Source organism: Motacilla alba, chromosome 2 (assembly GCF_015832195.1).
Source record: "Motacilla alba alba isolate MOTALB_02 chromosome 2, Motacilla_alba_V1.0_pri, whole genome shotgun sequence".
Taxonomy (NCBI): Eukaryota; Metazoa; Chordata; class Aves; order Passeriformes; family Motacillidae; genus Motacilla; species Motacilla alba.
In genome coordinates this window covers 45,516,988-45,544,431 of record NC_052017.1, presented here as the reverse complement: position 1 = coordinate 45,544,431, position 27,444 = coordinate 45,516,988, and the positions used below count along the sequence as shown (strand labels likewise).

The 27,444-nt window shown below is 38.3% G+C and overlaps 1 protein-coding gene across 1 annotated transcript in view; it reads right to left on the bottom strand.

Annotated features, from left to right (window-relative positions):
- Positions 1-396: 396 nt before the first annotated feature.
- Positions 397-27,444, bottom strand: part of AVL9 (AVL9 cell migration associated) — a 40,494-nt gene continuing 13,446 nt past the window's right edge. The window contains exons 2-16 of the mRNA XM_038127093.1: positions 24,776-24,896; positions 24,138-24,223; positions 21,876-21,947; positions 20,974-21,063; positions 20,541-20,607; positions 19,862-19,902; positions 18,720-18,758; positions 15,142-15,211; positions 14,004-14,551; positions 11,109-11,243; positions 10,099-10,318; positions 8,602-8,719; positions 7,774-7,827; positions 5,795-5,883; positions 397-4,962 (exon numbers count right to left, since the gene is read on the bottom strand). Coding sequence (XP_037983021.1) covers positions 4,868-4,962; positions 5,795-5,883; positions 7,774-7,827; positions 8,602-8,719; positions 10,099-10,318; positions 11,109-11,243; positions 14,004-14,551; positions 15,142-15,211; positions 18,720-18,758; positions 19,862-19,902; positions 20,541-20,607; positions 20,974-21,063; positions 21,876-21,947; positions 24,138-24,223; positions 24,776-24,896 — 1,845 coding nt within the window. The 3' untranslated portion in view covers positions 397-4,867. The remainder of the gene's footprint in view (positions 4,963-5,794; positions 5,884-7,773; positions 7,828-8,601; positions 8,720-10,098; positions 10,319-11,108; positions 11,244-14,003; positions 14,552-15,141; positions 15,212-18,719; positions 18,759-19,861; positions 19,903-20,540; positions 20,608-20,973; positions 21,064-21,875; positions 21,948-24,137; positions 24,224-24,775; positions 24,897-27,444) is intronic.

Sequence of the window (27,444 nt, the reverse complement as noted above, 5' to 3'; positions counted from 1 at the left end):
AAATTCAAAGGTGGAAGAAAAAACAATACCACCTTACTTGGTCAGTCAGTTGATTTTGAAGTATTATTACAAGAAGAGCAATGTATGATCCAACAATCTTGACTCAAGACAGCTGGAGTTCCAAGTTCCATCCCAACTGAGACTGAGCTACCTGTGTACAGAGGTTATGCACACATGATGTCAATTTGCAGGGAACAAGGTAATCTGAGTAAGGGTCATTATTTAACTGACACAAGCGATCCATTTCCCTATTTTTTATGACTCCAAACACTGCTTCTGATGTTTGTTAAAGAATGGGGTCAAGACCAGAAACATCACAGAAGTAAAGCTCTGTGCCTGCTTTTTTAAGTCAGTCCCTTCTCTAATATAGCATGAAAGACTCAAAACACCAGGAAGCAATTTTTCATACATCTTTAATCATAATACAATAATGTAGTGTTTCTCCCTTTAATGAATAATCTCCATGTTGCCCTTTGTAATGAAAACCAAATACCTGCAAGAAAGTGAAAATGCAGTGCATAAAAAGCATGATGTAAATTTATCTTTCAGTGTCTTTGCCCAACTACTTGCACATGGTCGGAAAAACCTTAACAAATTTTAGGGAATTCTCTACCATTCTCTAGACATAACTGTTGTCTAACTCACATCTAAACGTTACCCAAGGCAGTCAGTTTCCTCCTTCTGGAAAACCCATTTACCAAATCATTCTCAGACAGGTACAGTGACATCTGCAGCAGAAGTTCTGAAGTTTTAACACAGCTCCATATGGCAGAGAACTGGATGTGCAGCAATCAATTTACACAGCATCTTGATTTTGACCAGATGTCACAATCCACAGAAACTACAAGTTACTTTGAAGCTAAATCTACACCAAAATTTTAGTTGTACTTGAAATTCTTACTGATGTAAGAGAGGTCTGTGATCTGAGGACTTGAATCAATCCACAAGAAGCAGCACCCCACAGGGAATAAAAAGTCACTCTAGAGGATCTTTTTGTCCTAAATTTGCAAAAAGCAGCATCCATAATCAGTTTAAATGGAAGACAAATTTCAAAAATACTTCCAGTGAATTACAAGCAGCTACCAATATCAAAACCAGATGCCTGCAAGTGTCTTCTGGTGGAATTAATTTATTAAAATAATACAGCTTTCTGAGCAGACAGAACTTTAAACAGGCTGGATGTATTTTATTTTCAAGCAGCACAGGAAAAATCAAATACATTACTTGTATGTTCAATTATCAAGCAGTAGTTCCTATGTTTAAAAACTGCATTCACACCTTCACTTTTACAATTAAATACTGCCACATTAGTTTCTCTGCTTAGTAATAATTTGTATGGAAATCAGAAGCTTCTTTAGGCAAAATATTATATTTAATTACAAAGGTGCTTAAAACAGAAGTACAAAGTCAAACAAGTGCAATGTACCAGAACACTGACCTAAAAATTCTAATTAAATTGTGACATTTGAGGAAACTGGTATGAGATGTGTACAGGAATTAAGGTTATGGCATGAAAATGACTGATGAAAGATGCTGAACACTTCAGTCAAATGAAATATCAGGTCAGCAACACTTAAGTCTTGTGGGGTTTGGGGGACTTACATCTCATTTCTATGCTCAACAGGCAGTTCCTCAAATGCTGGCACATACAAAAAGCTGAGGTTGATGCCTGTGATGAGAGAAAGTTGAGAGGCGTGCTATTGTGTTACCTGTAAGTCAGCGTGTGCTGCATGCTGACAGCCAGAAATACCTTTGCAACATGGAATCACGACAGAGCTGTAACAATACCTTGACAGCTGACTGATTAGAGGCACTATCACCAATTCACTTAGGACCCTTTGTATCATACAGTGCAGAAATAGATGTCAGGGCTTTTGAAATGGAAGTTGACTGCCTAAATCTTTCTCAATAATTAATAATGCCTGCACTGGAAATATTAAAGCAGAGGAGACGAAAATAACTTGCATTTGCATTGGATTTAACTAAAGAGGTTACAAGCATTAAGTTAAGAAGAGAACTACATGAGCTTAGATGAACCTCAGTGGCTGCATGCCTTCCTACAGCCCAAAAGTAAGCTTAAGCAAATGCTGGAGAGCAAATGTACATGTTAATGAAGACAACTAATTATGAAGATCACTTCATCTCCACCCACTCATTAAGTCTTAATCACTCTTTAAATCTGAGTTTAAATCCGAGTCCAACTTGCTAGCAGGGTGTCAGTTGTTAAAAAGACTGAAAAGTTTTTTATTCTGTCATTTGTAAGGAAAGGAAAATACTCTTAATCAGGTTATATGTTTGGTTCCGCAACAGAGACAGCTGGGACAGTGAGAAAAAGGCTGCAGAGAAAGATCTGTCTGGTCTTCTTGCCCATAAGAAAGAAGTGAAGTGTCACAACAGAATCACTGTACAAAGCAACAAGCAGCCAATGAGGGCACGTCCATCTGTCTTTCCTCAGATTAATCCACCAGAAAACAAACAAACAAACAAAGTTCAGCTTTCTAATACTCCTAGGCCAGTGAGGGAATCTGTGGGAATAAGGGGAATGCAGAGAGCTAGTAAATTGGCCATATAAATTTGGAGCATTTGAGAACTCAACGGAGAAAACTCAGGTGAGGAGGTAACAAAGACAAGGATCTTGAAAAGGGATCCTTGAAGGTCCTGCTTCTACAGCATGTACACATAAATACCAGCCACTTGCCTGGCTTCTAGAACTCACCATTGTGAGCTCCTCAGCCTAAATCTACCTAGGTGTGCCTTAAGTTGCTGGAGTTAGTTTTATAGGTGATTAAATCCTTTATGCACCTTTCTTCAGTCTTCACTAGAACATGGACTGTGACTAAAATCCCAGAGTGCAGATTATATGTTAGTCATTTCACAAAAGCACGTGTTTATTTTCTTACCTGCATGCTGATTCAGAAAGCTCTAGACACACCATGAATAAACAGCTCTAGTCTTAATTCACTGCATATAAAGTAATATCTAGTCTTTAAAAAGATATAAATGTCTATTACAGAGTTGTGGAATAAAACAGAAAAGAGCATCAGAAGTTTGAGGAGAGATAAAAAGACACACAGATGAGGAGCAACAGCTGCAGTTTGATAAATACATCTTACTTGTGTGTCAGAAGCAATAAATTAGTAGAGCTTTAGGGGCCTTTTTTGCCCTTCTCAAATCAAACTACTCAAACTGGCTGTTTGCCTTTAGGTTCTCCACAGTCATTCTGTCTAGTCTGTCATGGAAAAAAATTAAAGAAGGCTTTAAATCAGATCCCATCTTTTCAAATCACTGAAGCGAAAAATCTGACAACCAGGTTGCTGGACAGTGACAATGTGATGCAAGTGTGGCTTTTCTATTAACTTTACAAATGCACAGAAGGAATTAAAACATAATTTCCTAAAAACATTGGAGCCTTCTTGTTTATCTCTTGTGCAGCTGCTGAATTTTATTTGAAGAATAGGAAATATAACCATGACTACAAATCTTGGCCCCAGAAAAGAACATGGCAAAATGCTAACAGATATTGATGAGGCAATAAACTAAGAGCCTTTTGGTACAGAAAAGTTGGAACACTGGATAATGTAATGTAAAAAATGTTAAGAGCAACATGTGGGGATGTCAGAAGGCATCTAGAGGCACGCACATTGCAAGAAAAAAAGGAAATAATCTCCCTTGGAATCAAGAAATGTATGCGCGCTTGCATACAGAAACCACCACATGCATGTCACATAGGAAATACAGCATTATGCCACATCTTTTCAAATAAACTATTATATTTCTTCACACAAGGGTACTAACTGACCTGCTCTAGTTGCTCTCAATTCTAGTGTTACTTTCCTTATGAAAAAAGCAATTATCCAAATAGCACATTCCCTGAGTCGACACAGAAAATCCACATAGCTGGTTTTCATTTGGAACAGTCCTCATAACTTTAATGGGGGGAAAAAAAACCAAACCAAACACACAGACTTTGCTACTGTGCTAGTTTTGGGTGGGTTTAGTAGTTCATATTCATATGTATGCAACTACATTAATGTTGTAATCACATCCTAACTTACAAAACTGTCTATGATCCAATCCCAGTTTGGGAGAAATGCTTTGTAATTCTTTCCCTGAAGAGATCTCTCCAACTGGAATCCCATTCACATCCCAGGGGAAAAACTCAGCTAAAACACAGGCAAAGGTATGAAGGCCTACTGCATAACATGAAAAAAACCTACTGATTTTGCAACTGTCACACAGATTTGGAGACACAAAGAGAGCTAGAGATAGATTCATTCAAACAACTCTACATGGATACAGGGGATAGAGGAAAAGAAAAGTCTTGTCAGCCACAGTCTTGCTCTGCACCTTTTTGATTTCAATTTGCAGGTAAAAGTGTGAAAGTTCCACCCTTTAAGGGTTGCAGAGATTCTCTCAAATCCATCCTAAAAGACAAATTATTATTTATATTCTGCTTATTTCTAACAAGAATTCACAAACATTTGGCTATCTGGATTGAAAAATAGAACTACTTTACATAAATATCTTCAACATCCAAGAAAATGTACAAATCTAAAGTCAAACACATTTGGCTTGCAACAAGCCCCATTTTCTAATGTCTTTATGAAGGCTCAGTTTTAAAGGGAAGTAGTCATTTTAAATATAACCAATACACTGCAAATACCATCCCATCGTATGGTGACACTCACCATTCTTCTGTACTTCTAGGGAAAGTGAATAATAACATTCCACATCTGCTTGCAAGCAACATATACCTTATTTTGGTCCTGGGTGGGTCATCTCCACTCCTACATTTTGGAGTGGTCTTTTTACAGCTCAGAGAAAGATTGCACCTGAAATAGTCAGCAGCATTCTGCCAAACCAGCATTTAGTCCCCAAGGCTTTGGGTTGAGTGTGTGAAAGTGGAAAACCAGGATGACATTGCTGATTTTGCACTTGTGAAGGCTCCTCCAACAGACTGACCTGCAACACAAAATAAAGATCAATAGTGAATTGTTACCTTTACTGAGTTGCTACAAAGAAATACTAAAAGAAAAATTATTCCATCAGTTGTCCAATTTGGGATTTGGCACAGAGTCTGTGCCAGAAAATATTCTAAGAACTTGAATACAGCAGCTCAGCAGAAATGGCCTCCAGTGTCCTCTGCCTGGGAAGGCTTGGTAGACTTTGGGCTGAAAGGCACTCCTGACCAGAGTGCACCACAGCAAAAAGAAAAGATAGACTCCAACAGAATAAAAGAGAGAGTTAAACAATTTTTGGCATAGCTATTGCCAAACAACTATCAGACCCCTTAATGGATGAACTCCCATTAACTCAACCTGCAAGATGACAATGTGATGATGCCCCTGTTCAAGTGCAACAATTGCTTTTCCAGAAAGTTATAGACTGCTGCAAAATATGCAGAAACTGACACAAGGACTTTTTCTGATCTCAACCAGCTCTAGATAGTTTCAGTCAAAGTGATATCAAAGTTGAGAATAACTCAATGCAGATGGTGGTCAAAGTATTTACCAGATTACATGGAATCTCTTACCTGAACATCTCTCTTCCCATATTCACCTCCAGGCCACACTGGAAAAGGAATGTACACTAATTCCTTTACCTAGCTGCTTTTCTTTCTGCTATTACACAATATATGGGGCCTCAATCAGCAGCTGTACCCTTCAAAATACTGCTCTGATTTGTGCATGTTATAAAGTAAACTTGGACTAAAACAAAATTTAACTGAAAAATAGGATGCTTCTTCAAAAAAGATGCAGCATAGATGTAAACTGATTTTAAATAGATTTCTTACCTACAGCTTTTCCTGTCTGTACCACATTCCGGCTGGTAGAAACCATCACATTGCCAATCTTCTTCCCACGTTCACTGTTTTGCACTGAACTGAACAAGAGAGATACTGAAGACTGTTAGTTGACTGACTAATTATTACTCTCAGGTGTAAACAAGCTAGTTAAAGTATGTATCATTACACACACATTTATGCAGCATACATATATACATATATGTATTTCACATATATGGTTATGCCTGTATTTCACATATATGGTTAAGCCCAACTCCTGCATTCATCTTATCCACAGAGATCAGTTAGGCAAGCTCCTCAGAGGATGAAAAGATGCTGCCAGCAGGACAGTAAATCAAAATACCCAATGGTTCATTCTCACACAGCACACTTTAAACCTTTCACAGACTCCATCGGGTTGGAAAAGACCTTTGAGATCATGGAGTCCAACCCAGGACTGAACACCACCCTGTCGACCAGACCTTGGCACTACGCGCCACATCCAGTTTCTCCTTAAACACCCCCAGGGACAGTGACTCCACTACCTCCCTAGGCAGCCCATTCCAATATTCAATCAATCTTTCCTAAACATTTGCCAAAATGCGTTTATGATCAAAATTACAAAGTTATATTTTCAGTAGTTTTGGGAATTCTTATCCCTAATACATAACCTTTAAATAGGACAGCAAGTACTGATCAGTCCCTTTTTTCTAGATACAGCTTACTTGATATCTTTATCAAAGATTAAATTTTGATCGACAGTTTAGACTCATGCTTTTGTTAAAGAAATGCAAGAAAATGACAGACATGATCATCGTTTGGAAAGAAAAGCACAAAAGCAATCAGTTCTATTGCACAAATACAATCACTCGAAAATAATCTCAGTTTTAAATTGTAACTTTCAAGTCCACATTTCAGGCTTTGCAAACCCATTAAGTGAAACTTAACACATCATGCCACATTATTTTCCCATTTTCAAAATCTTCTGTATAGATGGAAAAAGCAGAAAAAACAGAGTACACCAAACCCAAGTCTAGGCTCAGTTTGCAAAGGCAAGTAATTTTGATGAGGATCTGGTACCAAAGTCCCATCTGCAGAATAAGGGCACTGTTGTAAAAACACTTATTATTAGAAGCACACTAAGATCTACTGGTCCTTTTACACTGATGTTACACTACCCAGAAGAGTTAGTAATTCCCCTTTCAAACAAGGGGACAACAACAGCCCAACATTATAGACACCTCCAGAGCTTTCAAATTAAGACTTTGTAGAAAGATCATCCATTAATGAAAGAGAGAGAGACTGTTGTTTTATGGTCAGCAGAGTTAAGTGAGAAAAAATCCATTTTGCCTGGTGGATAAACCCCAGGCTGAATTCTGACTTCAGTTAGAGCTGAACAGCTATGGAAAAAACAAGCACCACTGACTTGAAAACTTGAATTTTAAAGGCAGCAGTTGAGATCAACTTAAAATTCAACTGACTCTGGTACAATAAGACTACACAAAACTCATTTGAAACTTGTAAACTGAAGGAACTGAACCACATCTCACTATGCATACAGTGAACTATGAGTTTTAGAACAATACCATATTAAAAACCAGCTAATTAGAAAGAAAAGAAAAAAGCTGTTTTCTGCTAATAATGAGACCTAAAGACAAATCACTGATAGAAGTTTTAACAGCTTTAGCTGACAAATTAAAAGTAGATATACAAAAACCTTATAACTGCAATGCAAAAAATCAAGGCTGCATTATACGAAGTCCAACACAAAATAGCACATTTACCTTTTTTTAAAATTATTATTTATTTCAAGGAAATGTTTCATCTTTAGACGTGGTGCTGTTTTGCAGCAGAACTTTTGAGTATAGTTTCATGAAGATGGCCAATTTGAATTCTTATCTTGTTGAGTTCATTATAGCAACAGTTATGCAGTTATTGGTATTTGACCACACTTCTAAAAAATACAAATCAAAGTACTGTGTACTTACTGTGACAACCTTAACTTAACATCTGATACAGAGTACTGTCCCTGGAATGGATGGCTAGAAGAAGAGGAAAAACCCAAGAAAACATTAATTTATTTTTCATTATGAATCTGTATCACGCAATTATTAGCTGTATTCCCCTCTGTGACTTAGCAAAAAAAAAAAAAAAAAAAAAAAAAAAAAAAAAAAAAAAAAAAAAAGGTTAAAAAATATTTTGCAGATGTACTACTCCATCACTTCACAGAAGTCTGGGTTGCAGGGACTATTCAATGACAGATTTCTTATGAACTACCTGAAAGGTGCCTTCTATTTACAGATGAGATATTAACAACCTTTTCACACCAAGTCAAAAGCACCTCCTTCCAGCAGCACATGGTAAACAGAAATCATCCCTTAAGTAGACCAAAAGAGCTCTGTAGGTCTAAGGAAAAACCCTTTTCACACTACAGCAATTGGCAAAGTAAAAGCAAACAGAACTCCCTGCAGCAGAGCAATAACCCACACTAAACAGAACACATGCTCAGCCAACAGTGGTACCAAGCCTGGCATTGTTAAATCTCTCAGTGAAAATACACACGGAGCAGCCAGCTCGCCTCTATCCCACCAGTGGCAACCTTGGACACAGCTCCCTACTCCCTGCACACCTGGAAGCAATTAACACAAAACAGAACCATCTGAGGACAATTCCTGAGGAATGACAAACTTTCTGTAGCTGGGGACAACTGACAATTCACTTGAACAAGTAAGTTTCACTTCTCCTGACTCCGGATATGTTTTTCTTCATAAAAACTACTGCCCAGAATTAGAGTAAATACTACAAAGTTTCCTTACCTAGAATTTACCTCTGCAAGAGCTGGATGCTTGTTGCTATTCCATACTCTGTAGTTGTGGGTATTTTTCCAGGCTGTTACAAATCCCGTTCCAAAGTCTGACAAAATCTTTTCATTGTCTGGTAAATTAAAATAATAAGAAGAAATTCATTAGAGATTTAATAATTACAAGACAAATTACTTTTTTTCTCGTAAGAAAAAAATTCATTTTCCAGGCTCTTGTCAAGTCCATAACAATTAAAACTCCAGTACTAAAACCTGGTTTTACTTCAAAAATGGTTTGTTTTTAAAGTGTTAAAAATATACAGTACCAGGACAAGAGGGAGAAAAAAAAGCTAAAAATTACTTTTCTTATTTTAATTCATTTATAAAGCTCCAAGAGCTCAACTGGGGAAAAAAAAATACAAGTTGACTTTTTCTCTGGGGGATGACAGGAAACGGAAAATAATGGCCACATAGCAACCAAGAACAAAAACAATTTACACTGGTCTTGGTCAGATACATTGGGTTTTGCTGCACTGTTATTACTTATTCAAATTTACTAACTCCCAAATCCATTCCAAAACTACAATAGGAAATACTGTGGAATGAACTTCTCATAACAACAACCCCTTTAAAACACTGAAGAGTATGGGAAATAATTTAACAGCCAGACAGTGAAGTAATAAGAGTTTCCAGAAAACCCTGATATTTCACATCAATCTGGTAATCCTCTTAAAATACTAATTTTGTCAGACCAAGAACTTGGCATCTTCAAGACTTTAAAATCAGGTTCTCAATCCCATGTGTTCTCACATATACCACAAAACAAAATCTGAATTTAATTGGTGAATAGAGTGAATAGAGAAAAATCATTATGAGAATGAAGTTAAAAGGGTGAGTGCAGGGCAAACTAAACATTTTCCACAAATAAAAAACATTGATCCTTTTATTTAGATTCACAAAAATGTTGGAACATAGAGAATTCCTTCTGAGGTAAAGCAAAAAATTTTGAAACAGGAAACAAAAGCTTATAAAGCCTGTAGATGACACTTTTCATAGTATGTGAATCCCTACTTAGGACCATAGCAAGAAGGGAAAAGAGCTGGAACAGTCTAGAAAAACTTCCTGAAGATAGAGGCTTAACTTCATGTCTCCTTGAATCCAAGTAGTTTCCCAAAATTAACTTCAGGTTGCAACACAGTCTAGAAGACACTCAGATTTGTAAGTCTCATCACATACAGGTTTCAGGTACTTCTACTTATGAGGAAAACTTAATTAAATCAAGGAGAAGAAGACATTCTAATAAGAAGGTGTCTGTAAGACTGTGAATTAAGGATTAGTAACAAGCTTGTCAAGAAATAACAAAGATCCAAAGACAAAGACAACTGAAAAAGGAGCCTAAAATGAAACTTTAGGCAGAGGGAGATCCACTGACAGACCACACATCAGCAAGAACAGAGCAAATACTTGACATGTCCACCCTCATCTCCATCCCTAAGCAAGGTATCTGTTCTACCTGGTTGTAGCACAGCAGCAAGCAGTGCATGAAGATAAGCACTGAACTGAGCCCTGATCCACTCATCTCCTCCTTCCCATCCAGTGCCATCAAGGAACACATCATCTCTGTTCTCAGTAACGTGCTTCACCAAGTAATCTGAAAATCTTAGGTCAGCAGTTGTTGGGTTCAGGATCTTACGGAGTTCTGGATCGTGGATTTGCACATGAGCATCTTCTATCTGTTTGAAATAATTCCAAGGGTAAACATTTATCTAAATAAAACTGCTTATACAAACTTACACTACTACATATTGCTACCTAAATCTAAACCCTCATTTCCCCAAAATACCAAGAAGAAACAAATGGCCAAAGAAACAATGAACTAACTATTCTCAGAAAGTCAGATACTGCTCTGATTTATCCAGAATTTGATCATTTCCCTGGCACACAGTAAAAGCTGCTTATTTGACAGGATTTGGCAGAAAGTTTGGCAGAAGTATGGTGCTCTTTGATTATCACCTCTATTTTTTAAGGCGATTACCTATATGGAACCATCTTAGGTTACCAGATGTCGATTATATAGTTGTGTCTATTTGCTAGAAGTGACACAGTTGGTGTTTTAGATACTATGTTTTTACCCTCTTGATTAAATCAGATGAAAGTCAAATCAGTACCTGCATCTGATCTGCAAGCACTTATTTTCAAAGACCTCACTAAAAAGCCATGAAAAAGCCCATGATACGAAAAATGAAATTACATCACCAACACACACACACAAAAAAAATTAACGAGTGCCTTGCAAATTCAAATAACATGATACATATAAAAACAGAGAGAGTAGTTTTGCACAGCCTATCTAATCCTGTCCTCTCAAGTCATAGAAATTCAACAAACTTCTGCAGCTGAGAATTTATTTCATATGGAAGGAATTCAAAATTCAGGCCTGCATGTGAAACTGCAAAGCTATATTTAAAACAGAACCTCAGCTCCTCCCAACCTCCCCCCCAGCTCAAATGCAAAGATCCGTACTTCCACAATTGCATCACTCAGGTGCTTCTGCTGACGGAACAGGATATTGGTAGCTCCCGCAACAAAGCCGCGGACTGTCACATCCGACAGGAGATGATGCTGCTGCAGCGCCATGTATGGCAAACAGAGGTACCCCTGCAGCAACACAGATGTTCAGAGAAATAACATTTTAAAAATGCCTGGATTCAGAGGTTTTCCTAATAAAAGCCAGCATATTTCACCCAGAATGAACCTTGGTTATTATGGTTTCAGCCACAATCATCTGCTGTTCTGCTACGTGACATTTGCAAAGTGAAATTAATTTTTTAAGAAATTGTGTTGCATTTCAGTCTCAGGATTGAAACTGAAATCCAAAGCAAAGGATGAGAATTTAATGTGTTTGTAAGGCAATAGAATAAGCAGTGTAAGAGCAATAATAAGCAACAAGTATGAGGCCTCAAGTCAGTTCAGAGACAAGAAGCCAATGGAGATAAGGATTCATCTCTCCAGTTATGTACATGATGTCTTCTGGTAGTTGTGAGGCACATAATGCAGGAAAGCTGCAGACAGCTATCCACATTTTGTGGGTGGGGATTTCCAGACACCAGAGATAGCAATCAATTTTTGCTAAGCATATGCAAGCCTGCTTTAGGAAGGAGAGGACAGAAAGTAACACACTGTACTTTTTAGCCACTTAAGGGTTGTAAATTAATCTAGTATCCTACCCTCCAATTAAAAAAAACCCAAAACATTTTGAAAAAAGGCTTTGAGTTAGTCATTGAGGGATTCTTGAGAGGCAGATGTAGGTAAATTTGTTTTTAAACATAGGATCAACATACCTCTGACATCTTATTCCAGCTGTTCAATTGCATAAAGCCCAAAGCAAATTTATTCACTAGGGCTAATGCCACATTGGACAGAAACAAAAAACACACACACTTTATCACCCAGTAGTGGTAACTGGAAACATAGGGAAGAAAGGAGCAGAACTACTCCCTTTTGTTGTATTAGACACAGGGACGGCCTGAGGGATGAGAAGCCCTTATCAGTTGAAAACAAACAGCCTGTGTCATAGGAACAACAGTGCTTTGAAAGGAATCACAAACCTAAGATGGAAAATTTTCAAAAAATACAGCTTAAGAAGTAAGAAAAGGAAGGTTTAATTACTGTATACTAAAGTAGCAAAGTCTGGGAAATCTTTCACTATTTAAAGCACCAAATGTCAGTTTACAAATGCACATTTGTAAGTACAACAACTTTTATTTTCATGAACATGTTCCATTCTTTTTTAAAAGAGTGAAGATGAAATTACTATTATATCAGACAGAACTGGTACTAAGGAAACAAGTACCACAAGCTGTTTTCCCTTTTGCTCAGGTGTACCTGGATAATGTGTTATGCCACCTGGCAAAACCTCCTCCCATTCAAATTTGTCAGATTTATTAGTCTTTCCATGGCATGGCATAAAACAACCCTGTGTTAAGAGCTCTAAATGAGATGTAAACTTTCCAGTAAGTGGTTAAAACTGTAACTTTGAATCAGATTTTTCTGGTAACTCAGACATGCAAAGCCCTTTCTGCTTTAATTACACTGGCTGAACTCAAGTGAAAAGTGCCTTTGTGGAACAGAAGGCAAACAGGTAGAAACTGTCAGCTTCCTTAAAATTCTTTTCCATTTGATGAGCATAGCACCTAACAAAAGTTTGCACTTGGAAGTCCCCTTATCAATTATTTTATTCTTGCTTTCCATCTAGTATTTCCAAAGAACTAGACTAAATACAATTTACAGGCTATAGTTCACATTAGACAGATCATAAAGACAAACATCATCAAATGCAGATCTTTGTTGAAACAGCATTTCTGATGGTAACATGAGGCAATACAGTGCAATGACATTTGAGCTGCTCACTTGGGCCCACACAGTGTACTACTTCTAATGAAAGCTACAGTGAGAAACTTAAACACAATCATAAAATACAGTATTCTGTAAGGAAATGCAAATAAACCCCTGCAAAGGAAGAAAAAACACTTGGAACATCAGCAGCTTGAGGAAATAAATCTGAATCTTCTATGGGCAAATGTTCATTTAAAAGTTTATTGCATTAAAAACAAAACAATGGAATGTACTATAGAACTTCTTTTATTGATAGCAGTATCTTTAAAAGGGACGCATTTTACCTGGTTTTTATGGGAAACGAGCCCTACTAACCAGCCCTACTTACCAGACCTATTGCTTGTTACCTGACTACGCCTATCAGAGTCCTTAAGAGATTCTGGAACACCTGGAGTTCAGTTAGGTATCAGTGCAAGCTTAAAATTCAGCAGCTCAGCACCATGTACAGAGAAAGAGACACAAACAGAAAGAGCTATCACAGACAGGAGGATGAAATTTCATCTTCTATATTTTTTATGTGTGTATATATGTATTTATATAGACATTTTGTGCATATATACACATATGCGTTTAAAAATACACATCTAGATATAAACGAAAATAGGAAAACAGACTTAGGTGTCAGCAAAGGTAGAGCTTTCAGAGTCTTTGTTTAGATTAAAATATCTAAAGGCTTCTGAAGTACTCTGATCTTGCCCTATATAGGCTAGATCACCAATTCCTCAGAGTAAAAGAAAACTGTCGTTTCTGCTACATACAATTTATTAACCACAGTGGGGCTGCAGGTTACCACCTTGTAAAATTGCAAAAAAATTGCTAGTAGTATAAAAGGAAAGGTATGAAAGTGGAATCCAAATATGCTTGCAAGGCCTTCTCAGGCCTTTCCACCTGCCTAGGAGAGACCACACTAATATGTTTTGGAGAACCCTACTGTCCACCTGGAGTTCAGTAAGCAAAATAATTAGCCACGTCTGGAAAAAAAAGTCTTTCTGAGTTACCAGGTACCACAAAGAACGTGCTTACCTTTGTAAAAATAGCCAGTGGCATCCCATACTGGTCCTCTTCCAACCCAGACACCAGTCCTTGAACGAGCACCGTGTGCCCTGTGTTCGCCTGGGGCTGCACAGTGATGGGAAGGCTTTCGGAGCTCACGGCTTTGCTCCGAAGATTTGCTGCCTGTTCTGATGCTGGAGTCTCACGTTCTCCTTCTTTCAAATTAGACTCCTCCAAAATGCTGGGATCCAGGGTCTCCCAGTCACTTTCTGAGGACGCTGGAGAAGCACGGGAAGGAACTTTCAAGCGCTGCACAGTACCATTGGAGGACTGAGCTCCATTGCAAGTCTTCTCGGCCTGGGAGAAAGGCACATTTGCTTTTTGACCTTCCAGTGAATTATCTCCTGCCATCTTCCTGTCTCCCTTTCCCATTCCTAAGTTTGCATTTGAAGCATCAGCAGCAGACACAGAAACATAGTCATCTAACTGTGGTGGATTTTCCTGCAAGCCAGCATCCTCTGATATGCTCTTTCTTGGTCTGTACTGTGAGCAGTCACTAAGACCATGTTCAATCATACCTGGAAAGTACAGCACACACGAATATCAGCATCTCAATCGAAATGTAAGTGACTTTTGTGAGGAAAAAAAAGTGCTTTTGTGTACATAGAGGAAATAATGTAATTTAAAACACTACTTTGGGGAGGGAGGGAGTGTTAAATAACCCAAACCTTACACTTTCTCTCCAAAGAATCTGCCCTAACATTTTGCTTTAAGAAGACTGGTTAGAAGCTAAGGATTAGCAAGGTTAGGGGTTATGTTTGTTTGTTTGTTTTTAAAAGCACATGTGGAAGGAAAAGTTTATATTTTGGGGCTTCAAGGAACTCAACAGGAATGTGTTACTTATTCAGGGGCCCCATCTATGTTACCCACAGGAAATACAGAAAATCCAGTGGCTCTAATTAAGCACAAGAAATAACCCATAAAGCGCAAGTAGTAAAGTGTTAGGAGGTGTGTGCATAGTACATGGACATGCACACAAATCACCCATTTTTCAGGCAACATATCAACCTAACTTTATTATCACGTGAATTATTTCCAAGTGATAGCACAACATGCCTCAGTTATGACCAGAAAACATATAAAAAGAAGTTCAAACTTCTTTTCTTACCAGGAAAGAGTGACAAGACAGTCATCAGAGCTCCCACCAATCTATTTACAGGAGAAATATAAAACAGCACCTGGTGGTGGGAGGGAGGGCAATGGGAGGAAGAGAGAATGCAAGAGAGGAAAGGTGAATTAGGGAGGGGAGAATGAGAAAAACAACATTGTACTTGTGCATGACAAACAACACATGCAAACTATTCAAGGCACTGCATTTTATGTTATATTAGAAAGTCTGCTTACTAACAAAACTTCCTACAACAGTTCAAAGTAAACGTTTAGATATATCTACAGAATCCTTATAAAATATTTGTAATATATGTTTTATATATATATAGATATACATACATATACACATGCACATGTGTTTGTAACACACTTCTCAGATATTCAGGTTTTTCTACTGATTTTTAAGATTTTTTCCAAATTGATCTGAAGAACCGACAGAAAAAAGTTTTTCCTGGTATGCTGCATAAATTCTTGTTCATTTGTAGCACATTCAACTCTCTGTTATATATCAAAGAGGCCAAACAATCTCTATTCCAGAACACTGATACAAACCTGTGCAAAAGCATTTCTTTTAAGGAGTTATATTAAGGATATGTAGATAAACTAAAAACAGGACAAATGCTGCATGCATTTATTACAGTAATATTCATATGTAACAATAAAGATTTTTTCGGAAACAGAACACATGAGTGATACTAACTTTGGTAAAGCACTTAAGGCATAACATGGGAAAACAATCTCCTTAATTAAATCAAAGAGACTGGAATTAGTATATTAGTTAGGAATTCAAAAGAGGGTGTCAAAGGCTAGCAATGAAAGAAGAAACAAAGCCAGACTGAATATTACTACTGGAATTTCTTCAAAAGAGGCTTTCAGGGAAATGGGGGGGAAAAGGAAAGTGAAAAAAAAACGAACAAATAACACAACCAAACCAAAACAACACAAGCCCAAAAAATCCCCACAAAAGTAAACTTGTATAAAAATACCATTTTTACATCCTTTATCGGCACAATACCAGTAAAAAACCCTACATGAGCATTACGAAGAATCAAGAGTGCAAAGGAATACAGAATGATCTAACTTTATGACTGCGCAGTCCAGTTCAATAGGTGTATGATGTAATTAAAAGTGCAAGTTTGTGGACTTAGCCTTCATAAGAGACTTCTACTGTAAGAAAGACAGACACCTTAGAAGAGACTGATGAATAATAGCTCACATCCCACTAGTGTTTGCCAGTCTACAAGCTAGTGAACTGATGGGACAAAGAAAGACCTACACAGCCTTAACACGGGCCAAATGACATTTAATGGTACCACAGTTGAAAACAGACTATGTACATTATCCTAAACATACTACCAAAAAAAGTATACAAGAAAACTTAATTCAAATTGAAGCAACCACTGAAAAAGCACAATGGGATGAACAAGCAGCTCATCTGTGGAAAGAGTGTTGGTTGACTCCAATGGGAATAAAAATGTCTAACTTTGAAGATGTTGCTTTATAAAGTATGCATGAAAAATGCATTATGTAATAGCAATGAACTGCAACAGAAAGCCTATGCTACTCCCACAGGTTTAGATTCTCAGACACCATGCATTCTTAGCCAAGCTTATTTTTAAGCCTACAGAAATAATTAAGCTATAAAGAAGCACCTTGTTTTAAAGAAATCTATTCCAGTCTAGGTTTTTGTTTGGGTATACCACTTACTTAAAGCAAATACTCTTCTGTATTTGTTTCATCAGGTGTCTCTGCCATCTTTCTGTCTATAAGGATGCACAGTTCCTTACCCCTCCCAACCCCTCTATATAGCCTACTGCATTTACATCTGCAAACTGGGTGGTCCTGGCAGCAGAAATTGAAATCATCACCATCTGGAAGTAGTCTTCCAGCCTAATAACCACTGAGAGGTGAAAAAATTCTTTTAGCCCGTGGAAAAACATCAACCAAATTGCTACAGATTAAAGGAAATTAGTCTGTGGCATTTTCCAGATCAAGGAAAATTGGCATTACGAGTGGCTTATTGCATATTATATTTAAAGTCTTTGAACATACAGATTCCCACAGTTATTCTGAAACCATAACATTTGCCAGAAAACAGGCAGTGCCTGAAAACCAAAACTTTCTTTTGAAATTGCAAGTGTTGTCTTCCTGTTAGAGCTTAGGGAAAACCAGACACAAAGCAACTGGCAGGTTTGTTCCATAAGCATTCAGTTACTTTCAAAACAATTTTGTACGTTTGAGTAATGTGAAGACACACTTGGGAAACCCTCTCTCTCTTCTCTTCCTGTGCATTTGCATCTTGTGGTTTGAGCAGTTTCACAAAAGAACTGTAGCTCAGTGAAGTATTTTCTTTGTACATGTCCAAATGCTGAACTGATCTGGTGACCCCTACTGTGCCATAATTGTATTTTCTCGTGTGTGCTTTTGCATAGCCTTTAATATAGTCATCATCAGCATATGCCTCTTTAATGCAGAAACTGCATTTATTCTCATCAGCAAATACTGAGAACTGTCAAGGTATATCTGACTTACAGAATTAAGTGGCAAGTGCAAAAGCTTTGGAGAAGCTGTTACATCTATTTTAAAACAGAACAGCATATTTACTGCCTCACAAAAGACATCTAGGTCTCAGAGACAGACTTAAATAAACATCTCCACAATTGTTTTGATAACTTATAGATTAAATCCTACTGACTTTCCAGCTGCAGCTAACAGGAAATTCTAACATGCCTTCCCAGCACTCTGAAGAGGTTGGGTTTTAATACAGCAGGTTCACTGAAGAAAAAGTAGCATTTGGGAAACTGAAACAAAGCTTTAAATAACATTTTTAAACCAAAACAAAACAAAATCCCTGGCATAAATATGTCTGGCAGCGGATACACTCATTTCACTCAAAGTTCTTCCTCTAGGGCATTAACATGAACACAGAAGAAAACAAATCTCTTGATTTCACATCTGCTTTCCTATTTTGCATATTACACTTAAATTACTAAAACAGCATGGCTTCTGAGGCAGTAAGATAGCCCAAAGCAAGCACTGATCCTAGATTCAGCAGTTATTACCAATTTATAATTTGAGTTCAGCCTGACCTAACAGATACAGCTCTCTTCATTGTCTCCTGCAGGTGTCCATGGAATTCAGGTCTGAAGGACACTTCCAGCATTAGTTTCTTTTGGTCTGTCTATTTAAAGGCTGAACCATAAGTTCTACTTACTGAATCTCTATAAAGCTGTGCCTTTTTAGGTACCCACATTTCCTATCAGTTCCTCCACACAGGTACCTGTCTACATCTCATTTTTATCCCGTCCTATATTTTACAGTAGGTTAGGTTTCTCTGCTCACATTTCATCCCATTTTACTTTGGCTGGGATGGCAATTAAAGAAACAAAGTGTGGACAGAATAGAAGTGGAGGCAAATGTATAGGTCAACACACAGCAGTTTTTTTAAGTCTAATAACCCAATTTATATACTGATGCAAAGTTGATATGATTTCAGATGTTTCTATTTTACAGATGAAATGTATTTAACAGCTATGTCGCTATTTAAACTACCTGCCTCAGCTTACATAACGTTACCTTTTTCTCTAGAAGAATCAGTTTAAAAAGGATCAAGACCTGAAAAAAAAACACAAAAAGAAAAAAATGGTGAGCAAACCAGTGCCATTTTTCAAAAATAATGCGCAAGCATAACCTCTTGTTCAAGGTTTTATGTTAATCACTGCATAACAATCAAATGACCAAATGCATTTGACCAGTGAAAACCAGAGTTCCAATACCCTTTCTCCACCTGAGCACACATTTAAAAATAGCATGAAATGAAAAAAAACCAAAAAAACAATCAAAACCTCTACAAAAAAAGAACTATATCATTTGAATCATACATAGCTTAGCAGAAAGAACACATTGCACAATTCCAGAACTTTAAAAACCAGTAAACTACATAAAAGATTTCCTCCACAGAATTCCTGAAAAAAATCCAGCAAAATACCAAGAAGAATATTCACCTCACCTAATTTAGGCATCTAGATCAGAAGTGGCTGTCCAGACTCTCTACACTCAAGGAAAAACACAGATGCATCTGGGGTATGATTGACAGACATCTGAAGTTAAACAAAAATGAGTTCTACCCCAAAAATCTACTGAGCAGGTGCAAATACACCATGAAATTCAGATTCTCAAAGTTGTTTCCTTGATGAATATCCATTAATAAAAGATTCTAAATGCTATTTGTACTTTAGCTATAGCACATATACTCAATTTCAACAGAAATTAGGAAAAAGGACAGGTCCAAGTTCCCCCAGGTTCTGTGATGGCAGAAGCTACAAAATTTACAAAACACAGGAAAAATGCTCCAAGTTGTGTCTGCACAGATTTTACCACTAGTCTTTTTATCATATTCATCAAACGAGAAACAGGAAATAGAAACAAGATCACAAATGAGATAGCATTTGCACTTTGGGACAGGACTAAAAAATGTCCCACAAACCTAGAAATCTCCAGGAATCCCTCAGACTAACAAAACTCCTTAGTCTGGAACGTGCTTTCACTGAAGTTATGCAGGTGGAATTGGAGGGAAAAATCAGGAGGCTGTAAATACCAGTACTTAGGAAACAGTCTTCTTACTCCTAACTCAGGTATGTCTAGATATGTTCATTTTTTAATTATATTTCTATTTCTAAATAGCGCAGTCCTTTAAATATGTAGTAGAGAATACCTACCTTGTGTCTAAAATGAAGAACAAGATCCCGAGGAGACAGACCTGAGACACCAAAAAGAGAGCAATTATTACAATTCAACAGCTGATAGGGATACTAATTTACTTCTTGTCACCATTTTTCAGCTTATGGATTCTGTGTGAACCTGGTTATTTCAATAGCAGAAATCATACAAATTTTTTTTTTTTTTTAGTGGAAGCAAGAATTCATTGACAACAGAGACAAGAATAATATGAGCATTGTTCTCTGAGTTAACACCTGTTGGCTGTCACAGAGCATTAAGGAACCACTGAGGAAAATACTACATGTGGATTCAGAAAGCACAGGGAAGAGTCAGAACTGGGTGGTGAGATAGCCTAAATAACAGGTAATAACATGCAAGCTTGAACAATTTGATGGTGTGGGGTGCTGGATCTAAAACTTAAGAATGTATTATTTACCAAAAGCAGATAAACAGCTGCTAGTCAGACTGTAAGGTCAAGGAGTAATATGGTTCCAACCTGCAACTGACTCCTATCATGAAAGCAACACCACATTTTACATTTATTTAAATCCATTAATAAAGAAATGCAGACCTCTGGTGCTTAACCTCTTAATGCACAGCAACAAATTAGCTCAGGAGAGGCATGTGCTGTTTAGTGTAACACCATCTCTGCTGCTTTGTACAAAACAAGTCACTTACCAAGATAAACTTGTGACCCTTCTAACGAAGTACTGCCCAAGGAACTATTCATATGATCATAAAGTTCCTGTAAAAGTTAGAATAAAGGCAAAAAAAAACCCAGAAGGTGTTAATGGCATATGGTCACACAAAATCCAGAATAAATAAAATTCATTTATTTAAGGATTTCAATGGCTTACTCCAGAAAGAAAGCAAAGTTTTACTAATGGAATCAACAAAGATACAGGCTGACAACCACACTTGTGTCTCATAACAATCAGAACGTTGACTTTCAGTCAGATTAGGGTAGTACATTTAGTTCATGTTAAAGTATTACAGGAGCTGAATAACTGAATGACTTATGCAAAAGGAATATTTGAGCATTAAATTAAAATACTAAAGTTTGAGGCCATACACTGAAAGCTGTTCTGTGTGGATTTTACTGGAAAGTTACCTTTAGAATTGAAATTTGTGAGAAGTCTTTTTCTTCAAAATATGCATGTGTGATGAGTTGCAGCTTTGCCTGAAGTAACCCATACAAAGGCTTGGAAGAAAAACAAACACAAAAGCAGTGAATGAAACTATTTAGTCACTCATTTTGAACTTTAATCTTCTTCCATGCTTATGTTGCAATACTGACACTTTATTATACACAGAGTTCATGGATGAGCAGTCCTCAGTAGCTAAACCCCACCATCTTTCTCCTGTGCTCATTTTAAATGATGATAATTTCATTCTCTTTCCATTTGCATGTACCATACCCTCACTGAACATCTTTCTGGAAAAGTATTTTCCTTCTTTAACACTGTTCATAATAGTAACAGCTCCAGTAATAGTTCTTTCTTCAGCTTTAAGCACAAAAAGAAATTCTGTTCCCTGCCTGGTGACCAGAAGCTTTTGATGAATAGGTAGAAATAAAACATATCTCTTCAAAACAAGAATATGCTGTATGTGTGGCTATTAGAAAACCTCCCTCACAGTTGAAGGTGGTAGTCACTCTCTCCAGCTACTATGCTAGATGATCTTTGAGGCCCTTTCCAACCCTACACATTCCATGATTATACTAGCCAAACTCCTCAATTCTACCACAAGAAATTGAGTTAGCAGCATTTAAGAAGGATCAGAATATCCTCATCCACGACAATAGGCAGACACTTTGCCAGTTACCAGCAGATACCACAAATCAAGGCAGCTCACTCAAATGCCACAACCTTCCAATTCAATTTTACTCCAGTATTTTGTTACTCTAACATGGCTAAGACAGATGTTTGAAGCCAAATGTTCCAAAAAAGAACATGGAAAAACAATTGTTAAGGTTACCTGAAAGTGTTTTGGGAGTTTAACAAACATTCTTACCAGCTGACTGAGAACACAGACGCTTTTCTGTACAGTTTCTCGGGTGATGTCTGCTTGCCGTACTTTTAATGCCTAAGAAATAGAAGAATTACAGTGTTTTTACCCAAACATAATTTCAAAAAGAATTCTTTCCCAAGTCTAGTTGCCACATACTACTCCCCTATTTAAACAAAATCCTAAAACTACCTATCTTCAGTGGTGGAATATCCAAACCATGCAACAGTACGCTCTTATGTTTTCACAAGAGACAGGCTGGGAAGGAGGGGCATGGGTGTCATCCCCTATGTTAAAGAATGGCTAGATTGTGAAGAGCTGCCTCTGAGAAATAGCCACAAACAGATCAAGAGTTTGCGGGTAGAAATCTAGGACAGCACCTACAAAGGACAGCTGGCTGGGGTTTACTACAAGCCACCTGATCAGGGGGAGCCTGTCGATAATGCCTTGCTTCAAGAACAGGAAGCATTGTGCTTGCAAGCTCCCATCCTAATGGGGGAACTCATTGCTTTCCTAGCCAACATCCAAGTGGTTGAGTCTGTGGGTGCCTCATCCCTGGCAGTTTTCAAGGCTAAGCTGGATGGGGCTTTGAGAAACCTGGTCCAGTAGGTAGCATCCCTGTCCATGGCAAGGAGTTGGAACCAGATGATCTTTAAGGCTCCTTCCAACTCAAACCATTGTATGATGATTCTATAATTCTACCTAGTAAAAAGAGTCATAACACTGACATGTCAGAGCTGTATTCTCATCTCATTACGTCCAGCAAAGATCCAAATACAGCTGTGATGACTGGCAAAGCACTGTTTCAAAGACACTAGTGTGAGAAAAAGGCAATAGCCTGGAAAAGGAAATGGCATTTTAACTCAGGGGAATGTATGGGAGAGAAACCACAACACATCACTTGCTCTTCTCTAGCATCATCTCTGAAAATTGACCAGATCACAAAGCCTCTGCTTAGAAATTTTTTGTTTCATATTCAAGCATCTTTTTTGAGCCACTCATAAAAGAAAAGTTTATCCACAAAACAAGCTACATTCTCAGCCAGAACAAACTGTTCCAGCACTTAACAGCAAACCTAGAAATGGTGAGGGCAGAATACACACAAATGATTCACTTAACAGTAGAAAACAGAAAATGTATGGACTGGAGCCCACATATCAAAAAGGACAGATGGAGAGAGTGCTAGAGCTGTCATATGAAACACATTGGGCTTTATTCTAGTTGTTCCAAAGAGTTCATTTTGAAGATCTCTTTATCCTCTTAATTGTTTACTAAAAAGTGTAAACTGGAATCAAGAGCAGAATAAAGCCAGTTATTGCACAGTTAAATACAGCAAGACTCTAAAATCATAGAATACAGTGAAGGCTGGTGCAAAAATAATGAGTGAATGAAAACCAATGCAGAATTTAGTTCAAAAGAAATAGAGTTAAAAACTGCATGAGTAAAATTTCTCCTAGAGCAAGAACAGGAAATTGAAATATAAGCAAGATGTAATTAACACAGAAACAGAGTACATAAACAAGTCATAAATTCTGAGGGTGAACTCAAACCCACATGACATTCCAGATTATTGGCAATTCACTGAAAAAATAAGTAATTTTAAAAGAAATTTGTGATAACTTCGCAATTCTAAGTGCAGAGATCATACTACCATTACTATTTTTGAAAACATGGGATGATTTGAGTAGATGGAATGCTTAATTTCCTCAGTGTGATGATGTGCACACTGAGGCTCTCCTCAACTTTTCAGTTTTACTGCTAAAGATTGGTTTCACTAAGCAGCTACCATGAATGGGAAGATTCCAGTCTACTCTGCAGGTGTATATTTGGCAATGGGAGCAGGTGAAGAGAAACATCCCTACACTCGAATGGTCAGATCCCAGGAAGTACTCAAATTCTCTATGGGGAGAAATTTCAACTTTTTCCACCCAAAAGGCCTACTGCTGGGAAATTTAACTTTGTCACCTGACAGACCGTCAGTTGAGTTTTGCTGCTTGGTGCCAATGGCTGGATTGGCTCTCAAGAAACAAATGTATTTTTCAATTGCCTCGAACATTTCAGAAGATCACAATACACCTGCTGACGTATGGGAAAGAATACTTCTCTAGTTCTGGAGCTACATACTGTGAGTATTTCCACAGACTTTTAATGTAACACAATCATGCAGCTTTTGCCTGTTGGTGTAACGCAAGCCACTGAATTTTATGTCTGTTAATGCATCAAGCCTATTATTCATTAATATAATTAATTCACAACTTGGAAGGTTACCTTTGCTTCAATCTGCCGATAGCAAGAGACGCCATACACCGTGGTTCGATCCCCGCATCTCGGAGGCAGGTGGAAAAACACAGTATCTAGAAAAAAAGACAAGACTATTTTGTCACTCACTAACAAGAGTTTGGTATATTTACTTTCAGCACCCCTTAAAGGTTTACTACAGAAAATACTGGGGAGGAAAGGAAGGAAAGAGGAAGGAAGGAAAGGGAGGATGGAAAGGGAGGATGGAAAGGGAGGATGGAAAGGGAGGATGGAAAGGGAGGATGGAAAGGGAGGATGGAAAGGGAGGATGGAAAGGGAGGATGGAAAGGGAGGATGGAAAGGGAGGATGGAAAGGGAGGATGGAAAGGGAGGAAGAATGAACTCCTGAGAAAGCCAGCGGCCTCGCTTTGTGCCAGAACTATGCAAAAGTGATAAGTAACCCTGAAGTTTTTACTGACATCTGAATTCTGGATGTAGGAGGTATACCTTTACTTTCATCTAAAGGAACATGTCATTGCCACTGTATTTTGCAACTTCAACAAAAAGTGAAGGAAGTATAACAGTAAAAAGAATCACTGGTCAGCTGTTCAGGTATCAGGTCTTTTCTTTGGGCTGCAGTAGAAGTACACCCAACTCTCATTTCTCACCTTCCTGATAGTTGTGAGCGCCATCCGGTAAGGCAAGAAATGGCAAGTACTTCCATTCCTCTGGTAAACTGTGGCTGTCATGTCCTTCTCCAGGTTTTAGGGGAGGATAGGAAAATTCAACCTAAACAAACAAATGAAAACAAAGGGGAGAAAAAGAGAGAATACATTACAGTTACCAGACAAGCAGGTCTCTATGATACAGCCTAGCACTTTTTTCCTACCAATATTATGGGGAAAAAATGGTTTTCTTCCAACTAGCATTGCTTGTCTCTTCCTTCAATGCACCCACAGACTGACTTGTGTGGTTTAACCAACAGGCCTCGGGCAGATTTGGCTTTTAGAGCCTAATTCCTTTCCCTCAAGAGAAATGAAAACAGATCTCCAAGCAGAAAACAGCACCCAAGAGCTGAATATCTTCTTCCCTGTGTGCACAGAGCCAGCAGCACATTGCCACACCTGCAACAACAGCAGGGGTCATTGCTGGGGCACACATATCCCGAAAGCAGATTTGACTTCCGAGCCCTTCAGGTGCTTATGACTGGGTAATGCTAACACATGCAGGCCTCTCTTTTACCCTGCAAGACATTGAATCATCTCAGAAACCATACTAACAGCAAAACACTGGTTTATATACTTTTATGTCTCTGAATGCAACATGTTCTACAAAATGGCCAAAAATATCTCCTTTTCCTTTCACTAAGAAATCCTGCTTTTCAGTTTTGCCTTTCATTTAATTGCCATTTTCCTCTTTTTCCTACAAATAGGGACAACCTTTCAATTTCTTGCACTACACTACACATCCACCACAGATCCCCACAATCAGCGTCTTTACAGTGCAATCTTCTTTTCCTATGGAGACCCCTCTGCGTTTCCAGCCACTTCCACCAACTCTTTTCCAGATGGCATTACTTAATTCAGTGAACAAAATCTAAACACAGATTTCTCAGTAAAAGAAACTGTTTATTGATACTGCAACTTCTCTCCAAGGATATTTAATTAGTGAGCATAACTAGTGAGCTGTAAAATGTACATACACATGGAAAATAAAAAAGCATGACAAAGCAAGCATATAAATAATCTTAGCATTTGATGTATAAGGAAATAAAATAGTAATAATAATGACATCAAAAGAAAAAACCTCTGAAAGATGAGAGTACCAAGGAAAAGTGAAATTCTTCACTTCAACACATGATGTCACTGTCTACAACTGTTGCCAACTTGAGAAAAAGGTACAAAGGACAAGAAAACATCAGGAGAAATCAGCCTTGCTACTTGTATCAATTTCAAGTTTTCTTATTTCATGTTATGGTGGGCTGACCCTGGCTGGACACCAGGAGCCAACCAAGGCTGCTCTATCACTTCCCTCCTCACCTGGGTAAGGGAGAGAAAACACAATGAAAGGCTCATGGGTCGATCTAAGGGCAGGGAGGGCTCACTCACCAGTCACTGTCATGGGCAAAAGAGACTTGGCTTGGGGAAATTAACTTTATACCAATAAAACAGACTAAGATAATAAGAAGGAAACTCAAATCTTGAAAATACTTTCTCCCCACCCTGGGGTGGGTAATTCCTTCCTGGACTTAACTTTATTCCTGATTCTCTACGTCCTCCCCCAGCAGTGCAGGGGGATGGGAATGGTTTGTGGTCAGTTCATCACATGCTGCTTCTGCTGCTGCCTCCTCCTCAGAGGGAGGAATCCTTCCCCTGCTCCAGCATGGGGGCCCTCCCCCAGCAGACTGCTCCATGAACTTCTCCCAAGTGAGCTCTTCCCACAGGCTGCAGTTCTTCATGAACTGCTCACCAGCGTGAGTCCCTTCCACAGAGTGCTGTCCTTCAGGAACAGATTCCAGCACAGGTCCCCTGTGGGGTGACAAGTCCTGCCAGGAGCCTGTTCCTGCACAGGCTTCCCACGGGGCCACAGCCCCCTCAGGCTTCCACACCTGCTCTGCCATGGGGGTGTCCACAAGTGGATCTCTGCTCCTCCATGGACTTCCCCAGGCTGCAGGGGGATAGCCTTGCCTTACTGTGGTCTTCATGACAGGCCTCAGGGGAATCTCTGCTCCAAGGCCTGGAGCATCTCCAGCCCTTCCTGCTTCGCTGGCCTTGGTGTCTGCAGGGCTGTTTCTCTCACATACTCTCACTCCTCTCTTCTCTGGCTGCAATTTGCTTCTCTGCAATAACTTTCCTTCTCAAATACAGGATCCCAGAGATGCTACCATCACCCCTGATGGGGATTGACCAGCCCTGGGTCTCTCCTAGGCTCTGTCAGACATGGAGGAAGATTCTGGCAGCCTCCCAGAGAAGCCATCCCTATAACCCCTGTAACTATGAGTAATCCAAAGAGTCTTTTAAAAAAAAAAAAAAAAAAAAAAAAAAAAAAAAAAAAAGCATCTGACTTCTAAATGAGAGACAAACACTGGAATTAGCATCCATACAAGGAGCAGAGAAACTGTCTGCCATTTAGTATGCACATACATCCTGAGAATTCCCTGCTATCCTTTTCAAGTCGTGGAAAAGAAAACTAAAATGGTAGATAAAATTAAAATGGTAGAAACTTCACATAACTGTCTGCATGATCATACCTCTTGCTGGCTGAAAACACTGTTTACAAAATTATTACCAGAATCTTGCAGGAGTAACTTTAGCAATAAATATAACACAGTTACTAA